Source organism: Pollicipes pollicipes, unplaced genomic scaffold (assembly GCF_011947565.3).
Source record: "Pollicipes pollicipes isolate AB1234 unplaced genomic scaffold, Ppol_2.1 Scaffold_2655;HRSCAF=3109_pilon_pilon_pilon, whole genome shotgun sequence".
Classification (NCBI taxonomy): domain Eukaryota; kingdom Metazoa; phylum Arthropoda; class Thecostraca; order Pollicipedomorpha; family Pollicipedidae; genus Pollicipes; species Pollicipes pollicipes.
Genome location: NW_023596151.1, coordinates 222,035 through 238,272, shown reverse-complemented (window position 1 = coordinate 238,272; position 16,238 = coordinate 222,035). Strand labels below are relative to the sequence as shown.

Sequence of the window (16,238 nt, the reverse complement as noted above, 5' to 3'; positions counted from 1 at the left end):
TGTCGGCAGGAGGTGCGGACGGTGTGCTGGTATCGGGCCGTTGCTGTGCAAACTCAGTTGGAATAATCTCCGCACAATAAGTAATTTTTGCTGAGCAGAGAGAGGCAGAGAGCATTTGCGACGAATCTACGTTATCTGTCGTCTCCATACGTTGAGCCTCGTATTGAGACGTGTCGACTCTATTGACTGACTGACTTGGACCTGACTCAACTTTGGGTCCGATGCCTACAGGTGCGCTCCCAGGCGCGCGAGATCTACGAGAAGTACTTCAAGATTGCGCAGTCCCAGCCTCGCGGCGTGGTCGCCAAGCTGGGCACGATCGTGGCGCAGATCGAGCGCGCCTGCCACAAACAGCTGGCAGCCGTTGACCGGTGGGTGTGGGGACGCGCCGGACAGGCGGGCGGCCGCCGCGCCCCGCTCGCTCGCGCCGGGCCGACGCGGAGCCGGCGTCAGCCTCTCTCGTCGTGTCATCAGTCGCGCTGAGCGATAGCCTGGGATGTCATTGCCCGGCGCTCCCAGCTGCTGCCCAGATCGTGGCGACTGCGAGTCGGGATCGGCGAATGCGTGTGCGTTTGCACCCAGCCGCGTGTGTGTCGGTCTGTTGCCTGAGGTGTGTATGCGTGGGGAGGGGGGAGGGGGTCGGCGTACGGCCTCTGGTGACCGGTGACCGGTGCCGGATTTTTGCGCCAATCCGTGGCGGGCCGCGTGCGCCCGCCGCTGACCGCGTCCGCCGCCGACAGCACCGACGAGTGGCGTCCGATCCTGCGCGCCGCGCTCGGCGACCTGATCACGCTGCTGTCGGACGAGCGGGCCGTCTCGGCGTACGAGCTGCACTCGTCAGGCCTGCTGCAGGCGCTGCTGCGGCTGCTCAGCTCGCCCGACCGCACCAGCCGGCGCGCCAACCGGCTGCTCAAGCAGCGACAGCGACTCTTCAAGCAGTGCTTCCAGGTGAGGCTGGTGGCGACGGCGACGCCACCCGCTGGCGGCCGGCCGGCGGGGATGGCACTCTTGCCGGTCTGGTCTCGATCGCGATGCCAGCCCGCTGATCGTGATGAGTCGGTGCTGGGAGCGGGTCTGAACGGCCGGCGGCGGACGGCCTCTTGCCGGTCTGGTCTCGATCGCGATGCCAGCCCGCTGATCGTGATGAGTTGGTGCTGCGGGCGGGTCTCTGAACGGCCGGCGGCGGACGGCCACTTGCCGGCCTGGTCTCGGTCGCGATGCCAGCCTGCTGATCGTGATGAGTCGATGCTGGGAGCGGGTCTGAACGGCCGGCGGGGTTGGCGTCTGACGCCGTTTCTCTTGCTGTCCGCCAGGAGGCGGCTGGGGCGTCGCAGGAGCACCCGGGCGTGTCGCTGGTGCGCAAGCTGGTCTCCGTGCTCGAGTCGATCGAGAAGCTGCAGGTTTACAACTACGACTCGACGGGCACCGTCAGCGGACTCCAGGTGAGCGGGCGCGGCCCGGGTCCGGCGCCGAGCTGGGCCGGCCGCTCCGCTGGGTGATGGGGAGGGTGTCGGCAGGGAACGGCGGGCGCTGCCGCGGGCCAGCAGCCGTCCTCGCTGCCGACAACGGATGTGACGTTCGAATCGCAATCTTTGTCCGATGGACACTGCCCTGACCAGTGACAATGTACGCGTCTCTTTTAGTGTAATCGATCGTCAGACGTGTGAGTCGTGCCTTGGGCATTGTGCCGCTCGAGACCCGTCTCCTCGCCCATCGAATGCCCCTGGAATGCCGCTGCGACGTGCCACCCGTCCGCGACCTGAGCGGCTGGGCGCGCCCCCGCGGCAGGTGTTGCAGCTGCGGATGCGGTTCCGCTTGGAGCGGGCCGCCAGCGACTCCGGCCTGATCGACTGTACCGGCCGCACCCTCAAGATGGAGCCGCTGGTCACCGTCCGCCAGCTCGAGCGTTACCTCCTCAAACAGGTACGGTGCTGGGCCGATCTGAAGAGGTGCGTCCTACTCCCCCGTGGTCCTGCCGTGCCCTGTGGCCTGCTCCGTCGTTAACATCTCTGTTATCCGTCCTATCACCCCAAAGTACCATGGATGCGGACGCTAGGTTTTCTGGTGGCCCACGCACGTTATGTGCCGGATGTGTTTGCATGGCCCTTGTGTCTGGACTGGTTTCTGCGCTGGGCCTGTCGATGGACCACGGGTGTCGCCTTGTCGTGCCATGTCGATGGACCACGGGTGTCACCTTGTCGTGCCATGTCGATGGACCACGGGTGTCGCCATGTCGTGCCATGTCGATGGACCACGGGTGTCGCCATGTCGTGCCATGTCGATGGACCACGGGTGTCGCCATGTCGTGCCATGTCGATGGACCACTGGTGTCGCTATGTCGTGTTTTGTCGAAGGGCCACGGGTGTCGCCATGTCGTGTTATGTCGATGGTCCACGGGTGTCGCTATGTCGTGTTATGTCGATGGACCACGGGTGTCGCCATGTCGTGTTATGTCGATGGGCCACATGTGTCGTGTCGCGTTATGTCGATGGGTCGCGGGTGTCGTTACGGCTGTGCAGTCGCTACCTGAGTGTCGTCAGTGCGGTGTCGGCCGGAGGGCCGGCTTCAGGCGCGGTACGGTGGTCCGGCCGGGGCCTGCCCGCGGCGCTGCCGGAGCTCGCCGTAGTCTGACCGCCCGCCGACCTTGCCAGGTGGCCAAGCAGTGGTACGACCACGACCGGTCCACCTTCACCTTCGTCAAGCGCATTCGCGAGAGCCCGAGCATCGTGTTCACGCACCAGTCTGACTTCGATGAGAACGGCATCATCTACTGGGTGGGCACCAACGCCAAGTGAGTGGCTGACGACAGACCGCCGCCGAAGCTTGGGTCAGGCTCGGCAGTTGGCGGAAAGCCATATCCGGTGTCGGGCGGAGTTTGTGATTTGCGGAATGACATGCTGGTGGTGCGCGATGCAAGGTCATCACGTCTGGTGACGGCAGGTGCTGCTTGCCGGCAGTGATTGATTTGAGACCCTATGCCTTGCATATGTCCAGTGAACCCAAGGCTCGTGACGTTCTCACAGCGAATGTGAGCGGAGATGGCATTGACGCGGCCGCCGTCGCCTCCTCCCTCTTATCGAGCGTCCGCCGCCGCCGCAGGACGGCCTACGAGTGGGTAAACCCGTGCCAGTACGGCCTGGTGGTGGTGACGTCGTCGGAGGGCCGTAACCTGCCGTACGGCCGGCTGGAGGACGTGCTGTCACGCGACCCGACGCCACTCAACTGCCACACCAACGACGACAAGCGCGCCTGGCTGGCCGTCGACCTCGGCCTCTGGGTCATCCCCACCTGCTACACGCTGCGGCACGCGCGCGGCTACGGCCGCAGCGCGCTCCGCAACTGGGTCTTCCAGGTGAGACGGGGGAGTGGGCGTCGCGCGCCGCGCGCCGGCGGACGGTGGGAGCGCGCCACGGCCCGGGCTCGGCGGGGGGGGGGGGGAGGGGGGGGAGTGCTGCATGCCATTAGCTGTGTTAAGACTTCCCTTGACGTGATGTCGTTTGGAGAGTGGTGACAGTGGTGGTGTGCTCTTAAGCTGGGCTGTAAACGCTCTCGAGTTGGTGAAGCGCACCTTGCGCGTGCCCGTACACGCTCCGTCGCGCGCACCGGCTGGTGACGCAGTGACTGCTGCCGCCGCCAGGTGTCCAAGGACGGACTGTCGTGGACCACGCTGTACATGCACATCGAGGACACGTCGCTGAATGAGCCGGGCAGCACGGCCTCGTGGCCGCTGCTGGCGCCCACCGACGAGACTCAGGTGAGCAGACGGGCGGTCCGGCGGACCCAGGTGTGTCCAGCCGGGCGGCGGGCGTCACCCGCCGGCGGACCCAGGTTTGTCCAGCCGGGCGGCGGGGGGTCCCGGCCGACGGTGGAGGAGGTCCTCGGATGCAGCCAAATGCCTGTGAGGGGTGACATTTGCTGACGTATCTATAGACAGGTGCTATTGCAGAGGCATCTAGCTTTTGCTGAAATACGGCCTGTTTCTGAGGAGATGGCGCTCGGGCTGGTTTGCCAGCTGCTCGGTCTCGCTCGGGCACCACATGTCGCATCTCTACGCTGGGTCTCGATGTGGCCGTCCGGCGTGCCGTGCTGTTCGCCGTCTGCCGGGGCGCGCTCGTCTCGGCTGGCGCGTCTCCCCTGACCGGGCCGCTCCCCGCCAGGGCTGGCGTCACGTGCGCATCCAGCAGACGGGCCGCAACGCGTCCGGACAGACCCACTACCTCAGCCTCTCCGGGCTGGAAGTGTACGGCACGGTGACGGGCGTCTGCAGCGACCTGGGCAAGGCGGCGCGCGAGGCGGAAGCGTCGCTGCGCCGACAAAGGCGCCAGGTGAGCCGCCGCCGCCGCCGCCCACGCGGGGTCGGGCGCGACGCCGCGCCGCGGGAGCCCGCGCACGCTGCTGCGGGGTCGGGGCCAGAGCGGTTCGTTTATTATGCATGTGTGGGGCGGGAATGTGCAGCTGTGTCGGTTGGCGTAGGCGGCTATGTTGGCGGCGAAGAGTGTCGGTCGCTGTCAAGAGCAAGAGCGAATGGACTGCCAGCGTGCAGTGATGGTCGGCGGTAGAGACAGTTTGGATAGGCTCTGCGTTTGCATTCGCTGGGATGAACAAAAACTTTCGGACTCGTTCTGAGCGAGGTCACCGTTGTCGGCACGGTTCACTGGGCTGGAGTGTGTCCAGCGAGAGCGGCTAGTCTGGCCACGGGTCGCCGCCGGCTGCGAGCGTCCGCTCACCACCCGCTGCCCGGTCCCTTCGCCGCAGATCAAGAACCAGCTCAAGTACATGGTGCCGGGCGCGCGCGTGGTGCGTGGCGTCGACTGGAAGTGGCGTGACCAGGACGGCATCCCGCCGGGCGTCGGCACCAGCATGTCGGAGCTGCACAACGGTGAGCGGCGCAAAGCCGTGCCCAGGCTCGGGCCGGCGGGGGCACCCCCGGCTCCGTAGAGGACCGACGACAGGCGCCGGGCGCGCATCGAGCCGTCACCCGACGCTCCCCGAAGGAGCGGTGGTGTACTGTTGGCCCTCCTTGCGAGGCTCGCCGTCACGTGGATTGTGACGTTTTGGTGAACAACCCGATCTTTCATTGGGCTGGTCGGCTTCTGTCCAGCTCTTCTACCCAAGTGCAGCCGTGGTGCACAGCTGAGTCTTCAGCGCGTTTCTGGCGCGAACGGGCCCCGCCAACCTCAGCTGATCGGTCCGCCGGCGTGCCGCAGGCTGGATCGACGTGACCTGGGACAACGGCGGCAGCAACTCGTACCGCATGGGCGCTGAGGGCAAGTTCGACCTATGCCTGGCGCCCGGCTACGACCCGGAGTCGAACACGGGCGTACGGGCGGCCGCCAAGTCCGGCAGCGCCACGGCCACCTCTGCCGCCGTCGTCAAGGTGGGTCTGGCGATGCGGGATTCTGCCGCGTGCTCCGCCGGCCGGAGGGTGCCGGCGTCCGGCACTGTGTGGGCCCACTCGACAGGAAACTGTCGGCGTGCTCCTTGTCGATGCTGGCGTACGATGATGTTTGGCGTCAGCCGCCCGCCCGCTACATTCGGCCTCGACCCGGCGTCTGGGTGGTGGTCCTGTCTGTGCGACCGGAACCCAGCCAGCATGACTGGATGTGTGGGCGGGCGTCCCATGCGTGGTTGTGTGCCGGCTCGTGTGCCCCCGTGCCGGGGCTGGACTCGTCCTCCGTGTGACCGTGGCCGGTCTCGGGTGTCGGCGCCCGCCTGTCAGCGTCGCTGGCGCTGCTCCCAGGTGACCTCTCCGTCAGCCGGGTCGGCGCCGCCGTCGTCGGGCGCGCCGCCGTCGACGTCGACCGCCAAGCCGCGCCAGTCGGTGCTCACCAGTCGCAAGTCGTCCTCGACGCCGTCACTGCCCGAGGCCACCGACGACCGGCACTCGGTGGCCTCCACCGAGCAGGCCGCCTCGGCCGACAACCTGGCCGCCAAGGTAGGCCAGCCGCGCGGCGACCGCCGAACCAAGCTGCGCCGGTGCCGCCGCCGGAGACGGCTTCGCACGGCCGGTGCGCCGCGGTGAAGATGTCACTCATTGGCGTGGGACATCTACCAATAGCTCAGAAAAGCTCACACGGGTGGTGTATTGGGGGTCCAGATGGCTGTGGTCAACTTGCTCGGAATGTATTGCGCGGGCCATGCGTTTTTGGATCGTCGAGGTCATGCGTGTGGTCGACTGTATGAGCCACCAGTGATTCTCGTCACTGAGGACGTGTTTGCCGGCCCCTGAAATTGCTCTGCTCCGTCCCGCAGCAGGCGGCCGAGGCGGTGGCGGAGAACGTGCTGACGCTGGCCAACGCCGTGGCCATGTCGTCGCTGGACCAGACGACGGACTCCGTCCTCTCTCGGGTGGTGTTCGGAAACAAGGTGAGCGGGAGTGCGAGGAGTAAAGCTGGCACTCGTGCAGGCCGTGCTGTGCGAGACAGTCCCGCGGTGTTCAAACATCAATGCGTCAGTTATTCTGACGGGTGCTGGGTGTTCGTCCAGGTGCTGATGAGTGAGGAGCGTTTTCGGGTCTCGTGTGTGTGATGCCGTCCTGGCGCCACTCCACTGTCGACAGCAGTTGCCAGTGGGCGCGTGACAGGGCGTGACGTGACGCCTCGTGCCGCAGATGGACGCCATCCTGGAGAGCTCCGACTGGCTGTCGGGCGGCGAGGACAGCGCGTCCGACACACCGCCGGCCACCTCGGCGGCGCCGTTCTTCCCGTGCCAAGCGGCACTGGCCACCCAGCCGCCGCCGCCACCGCCACCGCCGCCACCGCCACCGCCGCCACCCCCGCCGCCGCCGGCCGCCTCTACCGCTGCTGCCGCCGCCGCCGCCGCCGCTGCCGCCGCCGCTGCCGCCGCTGCCGCCGCTGCCGCCACCACCATCACCACCACCACCACCGCTGCCGCTGCCGCTGTCGCCGCTGCCGCCGTCACGGCCTCCGAGCCCAACAACCAGCGCTCGTCGATGTCTGTTAGCACGCCGAACCTGAACGACGAGTCTGCCGGCCTGCTGGAGATGTTCTCGGCGATGGTGCGGCGGCGCGCCTCGGGCACGAGCGGCGCCGGCTCGTCGCGCGCCACCACCGGCGCGTACCCGGCGCCGACGGCCGTCACCACGCCCGCCGGCGCCGGCTGCGGCCCGTTCCTGCGGGCGCCAAACACCACCAGCATGAGCAGCCTGGCTCGCCTGGCGCTCAATGCCCCGCTGCCAGGTGAGTGTCCCTCTGCCCGGTGAGTGCCCCGTTGCCCGGTGAGTGCCCCGCTGCCCGGTGAGCTGGGTGCCCCGCTGTCGGTGAACGCCCCGCACCCGCTATATGTCCAGCTGCTCGGTGAGTGCCCCGCTGTCTGGTAAGCATCCCGCTGCACAGTAAGCGCCCCGCTGCCCGGCCGCCACCGCCACTTGTGGGATACGCTGGGTGACCTGGTAACTGAGATATTGTTTGAGGGGGTTGGGCTTAGTTGGACACCTGGTTACGAACGTAACGTCGGTAATACCGTGGCAAAACTACACCAGTCTCACCCGACTATGTCACCCCAACTGAAGTGGTATTGGAGCGCGCCGCTCCGGCCAGACTGGTGGTTGTTTGCGCATGGCAGCCCAGCGAGCGGCCCGCGTGCAGTCGTGAGGGGAGGGAGGGTGCGCGCCGTGTGCTGGCGGTGGCGCCGCTGACGCCTGGTCCGGCCTCGCCCGCAGGGAGTTTCATGTCGACAGCACAGTCCTTCCCCAGCCTGTCGTCGGGCAACACGCTGGTGACCAACACGGCCACCAGCGCGCTCACGCAGGGCCTCACCATGTCGCTCACGTCCAACTCGTCCGACAGCGAGCAGGTGAGAACGAACGCTGCGCTCTGGCGGCGGCAGCTACAGCGCGCCCGCGCAGCACAACTCCGAACGGTCGCCTTGGCGTAGTTGTCACAGTTGGACGCGAAGCTCTTGAAGGTCTTTCTGTTTTCTTATTCCATTTTCTTCTTTTTTTTTGTATTCCAATTGCTCTTCAGTTTTTCGAAGCATTGTGGACAAGTGTATGCGAGTGTGCATTTTACTGTTTTGGTTGTGGAATGCTTGTCATGTTCACGTGCCCGGTGAACTTCGCACTTCTGCAATCGCTCCCAAGCTGTTTTATGGTCGTTCGCCTGATATGTGGTGATGCACACACTAGAATGAGAAGTTTGCAAGATACGAACAATCCTAGTGGGGACTATGGGCATGTATTCTCCATTACCACAGCCTGCATTGTCCGTGAATTGCTGCCCGTTTATGGACGCTTAGTCCGGGTAGCACATCCCACTGAGCGAATGGTGACCGCGTCCTGTGCTCGGCAGGTATCGCTGGAGGACTTCCTCGAGTCGTGCCGACACACCACGCTGCTGGCGGAGCTCACCGACGACGACGAGCTGGCCGACGAGAACGACGACGATGACGAGTACGAGGGTGGCGGCGGGCCGGCCGGTGGTGGCGGCGGCGGCGAGGAGGAGCCGTTCGACCCGCGGCCTGGCCGCCGCCACGCCTGGGACGACGACACCGTGCTGAAGCGCCAGTGTCCGGCGCTCATTCCCGCCTTCGACCCGCGGCCGGGCCGCACCAACGTGGCCCAGACGCAGGACATTCAGGTGAGCGGGGCGGACGGCCGGCGGGCGGGTGCGGAGCCGCGGCGCGGCCGCCGGCCGGCCGGCATGTTCTCTGCGGGCTCAGTGGGCCGTGAATGTCGGTGGGGTGAGAAGCGAAGCGAAAACGAAGGTTCGCGAAGCGCACGTGCATGCCGGTGATGGCGACGCCGGGCCGGCACCGTGCTTCCGATGTGGTGACGTCACGTGCGTTTCCCGGCCGGCGTGTTCATCCTGCCGCGGCGGTGCCTGACGCTTGTGCCTCGGGTGTCGCCAGGTGCCGCCGCCGGGCAGCCAGACCGCGGCGGCTGGGCGAGCCGGGCGACGAGCCGTCGTCGGAGCCGCGGCTGCGGCTGATGCTGCGCGGCCCCGGCGTGCCGGGCGTGCCGGACGTCGAGGTTCCGCTTGACTCGCCCGACGCCACGCTGTTCAGCGCCGTCCAGCGGCTGGTGCAGCGCTCCCAGCTGGGCAGCAAGCAGGAGAAGCTGCGCCGGCTCTGGGAGCTCGTCTACACGATCGTGTACCGCGAGCGGCGCGACGACGAGCGGCGCGCCGACCCGGCCGCCGAGCGCAAGAGCTCGCTGCAGCAGCGGCTGAGCGAGGGCTCGCCGTGCACCGTGGACGATGTGGTGCACCTGCTGCGGCGGCTGTACCACCTGGTGGGCGAGAGCCGGCCGCGCCAGCAGGACACCGACGACGAGCCGCCGCTCGACATCCCCTGGGAGACGTTCGTCAGCCGCAAGCTGACGAACAAGCTCTGCCAGCAGATCCAGGACCCGCTGGTGCTCGCCTGCCAGGCGCTGCCGGACTGGTCGCACAGCCTGCAGGGACAATGTCCCATGCTGTTTCCGTTCGAGACGCGCCAGATGTTCTTCAACTGCACTGCCTTCGGCACGTCCAGGTGCGGTCACGGGCGCGAGCGCCGACGGCCGGCTCATCAGGACCGTTGGCACGGGCGCGTCCCCGACGGCGAGCACCAGCGCTCGGCGCCGGCGCATTTAGCGCCCTTCCGCGAGATTGGTGTGTGTGGCGTGCCGCCGCCGCAGCTGGCTCTAGAGTCTCACTTCAGATGCCGGTCGACACCGGCGTCTTTAGCGGATGCAGGTCGTCCTCCCCCCGTCTCCGTGCGCCGTGTCTGTGTGTTTGGCGTTTGTCCAGTGTGCCAGTCTGTGCGCTGTTGACGCCTTGCCTCGCTGGCCTGTGGCGCGCAGGTCGATCGTGTGGCTGCAGACGCAGCGCGAGCTGGCCATGGAGCGCACGCGCGGCCCGGCCGCTCTGCGCCGCGACGACGGTCACGAGTTCCGCGTGGGCCGGCTGCGCCATGAGCGGGTGCGCGTCCCGCGCGGCCCCGACCTGCTCGACTGGGCCGTCCAGGTCATGGACTTCCACGCCGAGCGAGAGGGCATCCTGGAGGTGAGTGGCCACCGCCTGGTGTCGGACCGCTCTGAGAGGAGAGAGCCGGCGCCGGCTGGTGTTGGACCTCACTGAGAGCCGGCCACCGCCTGGTGTCGGATCTCACTGAGAGCCGGCCACCGGCTGGTGTCGGATCTCACGGAGCCGGCCACCGCCTGGTGTCGGATCTCACAGAGAGCCGGCCACCGGCTGGTGTCGAACCTCACTGAGAGCCGGCCACCGCCTGGTGTCGGATCTCACTGAGAGCCGGCCACCAGCTGGTGTCGGACGTCACTGAGAGCCGTCTCGAGTCAACCTAAAGCTGATGGCCACTATCTGCTTCATCCGATCGTGGTCGGTTTCATCTGCAACCACGTATTCCCAAGTCCGTATCGAGTCTCGGGGGCTTGCTGTGAATGGAATCAGCGCCTGCCTCCGTGGCGAGTCCCGCTTCTGTGTGGCCGTGTTTACCGGGCTGTTAACCGGACTGTACGCCTGCCTCGGTGGCGAGTCCTGCTCCTGTGTGGCCGTGTTTACCGGGCTGTTAACCGGGCTGTACGCCTGCCTCGGTGGCGAGTCCCGCTCCTGTGTGGTCGCGTTTACCGGGCTGTTCACCGGGCTGTACGCCTGCCTCGGTGGCGAGTCCTGCTCCTGTGTGGCCGTGTTTACCGGGCTGTACGCCTGCCTCGGTGGCGAGTCCCGCTCCTGTGTGGCCGTGTTTACCGGGCTGTTCACCGGGCTGTACGCCTGCCTCGGTGGCGAGTCCTGCTCCTGTGTGGCCGTGTTTACCGGGCTGTTCGCCGGGCTGTACGCCTGCCTCGGTGGCGAGTCCTGCTCCTGTGTGGCCGTGTTTACCGGGCTGTTCGCCGGGCTGTACGCCTGCCTCGGTGGCGAGTCCCGCTCCTGTGTGGCCGTGTTTACCGGGCTGTTCACCGGGCTGTACGCCTGCCTCCGTACGGTTTGATGGCCGTCCGGCGTGGTGTTACGCCGCCGCCGCTGCCGCCAGATGGAGTTCGAGGGCGAGGAGGGCACCGGCCTGGGGCCGACGCTGGAGTTTTACGCGCTGGTGGCTGCCGAGCTGCAGCGGCGCGACCTGTGCATGTGGCTGTGCGACGACCAGCCGCTGCTCTCGGCCGAGGTCGAGGCGGCGGCGCCAGGCGACCGGCCGGCCGACTACTACGTGCTGCGGCCCGGGGGTCTGTTCCCAGCGCCGTTGCCGCAGGTCAGTCAGCCCCCGACCCCGACCCCGACCTCGACCCCGACCCCGACCCTGATCGTGATCCTGAGACGCCGACCCTGAGACCCCGGCCCCGACCCCAACCCTGCCTGGGCCGGGCGCAGGGCCTGGCACGTTCAGCACTGCTGGCGCGTTGTCGCGATGTCTGTGTGGTATGGAATCGCCACATCGCCCCTCTGTTTTGGGGACGTCGCCCGAGCGCGGCGGTGCGGGCAGCCGACTGTGTGGCATGCGCGGGGGGGCATGTGTCTGAGCCGTCGCCGGGCGTGTTGCAGGACTCTGAACAGTGTGACCGCGCCGTCACCATGTTCCACTTCCTGGGCATCCTGCTGGCCAAGGTGCTGCAGGACGCGCGGCTGGTGGACCTGCCACTTTCCCGGCCCTTCCTCAAGCTCATCTCGTCGGCCAACGTAGCCGAGGAGCACAGCAGGTAGGCTCCGTTCGGGGATAAGCCGGCTGAGGCCTGTCGGGCGGCCGGGGCGGGTGTCGTCGCGGGCAGCCCATCCCCGATGGCGTGCGCTCACTCGGGGTGGTGTTCAGAGGCACGCTGAGGGTTTAACGTGGCGGCTTCGCGCTTCTCCACATCGCCTTGCGTCAGTCTTGGTGTCTGAATATCAGCCAGGGATGAGCTGATGTTGAGGGAGCACACTCCCTGCTTTGTCGTGCCCGCGAGATGGCGCCTCCCGGCAGCCGTCTGGCGGCCAGCCGCCGGCCGTCTTCCGTGTGGCGGGTGGCACCAGGCCTGACTCGTTCCCGCCCTGAAGGATGGACGGCGTCGGCCGCTCCAGCTCGCCGGCCAGCGAGGACGACCTGATGACCTCGTCGTTCGTCTCGATGGAGAGCGAGAAGGAGCTGGAGCTGGACCCGCCCAAGATGGCGGCGGCGACGGCGCCCGCCTGGTACCAGGACGTGCTCACGCTCGACGACCTGGCCGTCATCGACCCGGCGCGGGCGCGCGTGCTGCAGCAGCTGCGCCAGCTGGCCTCTCGGCGGCAGCACATCCTGCAGGATCCGCAGCTGTCGGAGGAGGCGCGCCGCCGACAGCTGGCCAACCTGACGGTGAGTCGTCCGCCAGCCAGCGCCGCGCTCACTCGCGGCGTACTGATGGCGAGGCAGCTGCAGCCGGCCGTGGGCCGACCGACCCCGCGCTCACTCGCGGCGTACTGATGGCGAGGCAGCTGCAGCCGGCCGTGGGTCGACCGACGCGCTGGCGACTGGTTGGCAGGAATGATGCAAGGCGGGCTATTCAAATAGCATACTAATATTACACACCCAATTATCGTTACGGGTAATCCTCTGTGTTGGGTTGGCTCGAATCGATAGGTCTGTTTGTATTGTTTTTGTTTTTGTTGTTTTTGTTTCTTGTTTTTGTCGACGCTCCTTCGTGGAATACCGTTTGACATCGGGGCACTAGGTAGCTGGCGCAGGACGTTTTTGGAGCTGTCTGTGGCTGTGCGCTGCCCTTGCCTTCGTCACTGGCCCCACCGGCTCGCTCTGGGCCGCGCCTCGTGCCCACGCCACGCGCGCGCCAGTCGTGGCGGCTGGGCTGCGGCTGGGCTAGGCGGGCGGGGTGTGCCGCGCGCGCTGCTGCCGCCTCGACTGACGGGGCCGCGGCCGGCAGGTGGACGGCTCCTCTCGGCTGGAGGACCTGGCGCTCACCATGACGTTCCCGTCGCCGTCGCGCTCGCTGGGCTACGTCAGCTGCGAGCTGCGGCCCGGCGGCGAGCACCAGGACGTCACCGAGCAGACGGTCGACGAGTACGTCGAGCTGATGGCCGACTTCTACCTGCGCCGCGGCCTGGCGCGCCAGCTGGACGCCTTCAAGGCCGGCTTCGACCGCGTGTTCGCCATGGCCAGGTGAGACGGTGCCTCGCAGCGCCCCGGACCGGTCGTCTCGCTGAGGTTATGTCTGTTTGTGTGTCTGTTTTGGCCTTGTTTGGATTTGCCGAGCAGTCTAGATTGTTTGGTTTTGCTGACGGAGTGGCGTTCTGCGGTCTGAGGATGGTGGTCGCCTCAGGAGCTTCAAGGTTAGAGGCTCAGGGTAGGCATGCTTTCAGGGCTTAAGTATGACAGACAAAATAGGTCACCAGTTGAAAAAGGATGCACCTAAGGTCGAGAGAACAGCCAACCAAAACGAGAATATCATCTGCTAAATAGTCACAGTATGCCTACGTTTGCAAATGCATAGGCACGCATTGTGAGTGAACTTGGATTCCATTCAACCTAAGCTTTTGAAAGAACGGATCGATGTTCAGGAACACATGGTGGATGAACCCAGTCATTGGCTACCCGATGACCTTCAGCAGATGGTAAACAAATGTGTACTGGGAGGGGATATTGATGATAGGACCATGCAGGCTGATCTGACCGGTTTTGTAAACTGTTGACACTGTGGACGGGCTTGGAGGAAACATGTTCTCAGTAGCGACGTTTCTCTTTCGCCTGACACCGTCGACTCCGTGAGGCGTCAGGGTTTTACTGAAGCTGCCCTGGCCGACCGGTGGTGGGCAGGAACGGCTGCCGGCTGTTGGCGCCCGCTCAGCGAGAGGCTGTCTGGCCTGTGGGGGTGGCGCGGTGCGGCGTATGCTCTGCGCGGCCCGCATGTGTGTGTGTGTGTCCCGCGTGTACGCGGCGAGCCGTGCGTCCCCTGTCCGCTGACCCTGCGGCCACCCCGCCGCCGCAGACTGCGGCCGTTCAGCCCGGACGAGACCAAGCTGATGCTGTGTGGCGACCAGGCACCGGCGTGGACCCGCGACGACCTTCTCAGCTACACAGAGCCCAAGCTCGGCTACTCTCGGGACAGGTGTGTGGTGCGCCTCCGCTCGCTGGGGGTGCGTCGTCGCCGCCAGCCCGCGCCTGTCGGCACCCGTGCACTGTGGCAAGAGTCGGTGTCGGGTGGTGCGCTAATTTGTACCGTCGCGTTTGTCGATATCTTACTGCCCATGATGTGATTTTCAAATACTGCAGTAATATCGGTGTTAAGTATGATGTGAAAAAGTTTTCAGCATTCACAAGTTACGCAGCGATTCATTATTCACATGTTGCTACACTTTTACACAAGTTAACTACATCACACACTTAACTCTGCGGTTCACTCAGCAACTTAACACGGGTTTTAACGTTCGACACTGCTAGTGGATTAGCTAATGATTCGTGTCGGCTTGTCCAGCAGCCCGTGCATTTTTCCTCCACGTGTTTGTGCTTGTTGCCGCTGCTCACTTTTCTGTTTTGTGTTTTGTGGCGTGCTGTTGGTCGCTGAGATAGGGGCGGGAGCACCCTTTGGCTTTGTCTCACGAGACGAAACTTCGAACCCACTCACTGACATCTCACTGCGTGTAAGCGTGCGGACGTTCACACGCAGACCAGGATACGCGTCCCGTGCTGCTGGACTGGAGTGGCGGTCGGCGGGCTGACTGGCGGCTGGCGGTGGGACGGTCGCCAGCGTGTGCGCGGGCTGTCCTGACCGTGATCCTTGTGCTGCCGCAGTCCGGGCTTTTTGCGGTTCGTCAGCATCCTAGAGAAGATGTCTGGCCCGGAGCGGAAGCGGTTCCTGCAGTTCGCCACGGGCTGCTCGTCGCTGCCGCCTGGCGGCCTGGCCAACCTCTACCCCCGACTGACGGTCGTCAAGAAGGTGGACGCCGGCGACGGCAGCTTCCCCAGCGTCAACACGTGCGTGCACTACCTGAAGCTGCCCGACTACAGCAGCGAGCAGATCATGCGCGACCGTCTGCTGGCCGCTACCCAGGAGAAGGGGTTCCACCTCAACTAGTCGGCCGCGGCGTGGTCGGGACGCGCCGGCGCTGGCCCCGGCGCGTGCGCGCGCCGCGCCGGCCTCGCAGAGACGCACCGGCGCCGCCAGTGCGCAGTTATCGATATGTCAAGTACTGTGATGCTTAGTGTCTGCTGTTAATCGTTTATTGGCAATATGGGACGTGTGTGGCGCCGGTTCAGCCTGACGGGGCTTCATGTGATGTGGGCGGCAGCCTGCCGCAGTGTGCGTAGTCGTCCGCTCGCCGCCGCCGCCGCCGCAGCCGCCGCGATAGAGTGCGACCGACGGTATCTGGGTAGCGACGTAAGTCTCCACCGCTGCTCTCCCTCTCTTCAGAGTACAATGGCGTTCTCTGCACGCCGTCCGCCACGGGGCGGTACTCGGGCAGCCAGCGCTGGCCCAGGGTCATTTTAGACGTTTATTGGCGGGCGCCAGTCGCTTTACGCGTTTCCTTTCCCTCGTTTGCGGTCCGTTCTCTCGTTTTGTGCTTCGTCACGACGCTGGCGGCCATGTTTAACGCAACATTTCTTGTCATACGTTATAGATGAGTTTACACAAAATACACGGAACACGCCGAAGTGAGAGACTGCGAGTTTTCATTCCTTAAGGTGTAGCCGCCCCACGTCCGGCGGGTGCCAACTCCTTGGGGCTTACTCGTTGGAAAATTGGTGATTCTCCGCCTTCGTTCCTTTCCCCAAAGCAAGTGATGTGTCTTGCGTACACTTTGCGAGAAAAAAAACAGTGAACAAATTCGCGTGCATGCATGAACCATCCGCGTATGAAGAGATGTTCTGCACTGAGGTCTGTAACACGGGTAATCTAAACGTTTAGACACCATGTCCACCTAGTGGATCAGGCCAGCTGATACCGAAATATAGGCGAGTCCGGCGCTTTCACAGAGGTTTCGTTTACGGCAGTCGCGGCGCGAGGCCTTTTCGACTGTTTTCCCCAAACGCGACATTGCTGTTTGATGCCGCACGCGCGCACACAGGCGACAACGTCAGGTTCCGCGACGGCTGCAGATCAGTGTGGGAAGCTCGGGACAGGAGTGGTGGCCTCCGACCCAACGGCGTCAGGTTCTCAACGCTCAAAATACCAGTGATGCTTTCGCACAGAACATGGAACTAGTTGGGCCAGCTGGTCAGCGAGCGCGGCAGGAGGTCCCGCCGCAACAAGGAGGCAGGGGCCTTGGTTTACGGTTTCCTCACAGAGGTGCGACCTTTGTGCGCGAGCTGGAATGCAGGTTCCT

General features: G+C 65.4%; 1 protein-coding gene across 1 annotated transcript; it reads left to right on the top strand.

Moving 5' to 3' along the window:
- Positions 1 to 231: 231 nt before the first annotated feature.
- On the top strand, positions 232 to 15,573 carry LOC119114563 (E3 ubiquitin-protein ligase HECTD1-like; the record flags this gene model as incomplete). The annotated part of the gene is given in 25 exon segments (XM_037238652.1): positions 232 to 371; positions 741 to 948; positions 1,314 to 1,442; positions 1,789 to 1,923; positions 2,652 to 2,791; positions 3,100 to 3,352; positions 3,638 to 3,754; positions 4,158 to 4,325; positions 4,756 to 4,879; positions 5,208 to 5,377; positions 5,741 to 5,935; positions 6,253 to 6,366; positions 6,611 to 6,769; positions 6,851 to 7,199; positions 7,682 to 7,815; positions 8,310 to 8,597; positions 8,869 to 8,889; positions 8,891 to 9,492; positions 9,803 to 10,004; positions 10,990 to 11,205; positions 11,496 to 11,650; positions 11,985 to 12,279; positions 12,842 to 13,077; positions 13,904 to 14,023; positions 14,707 to 15,573. Coding segments are annotated over 25 exon segments (4,953 nt in total), but the record flags the coding sequence as incomplete, so codon positions are not given.
- Positions 15,574 to 16,238: the final 665 nt, after the last annotated feature.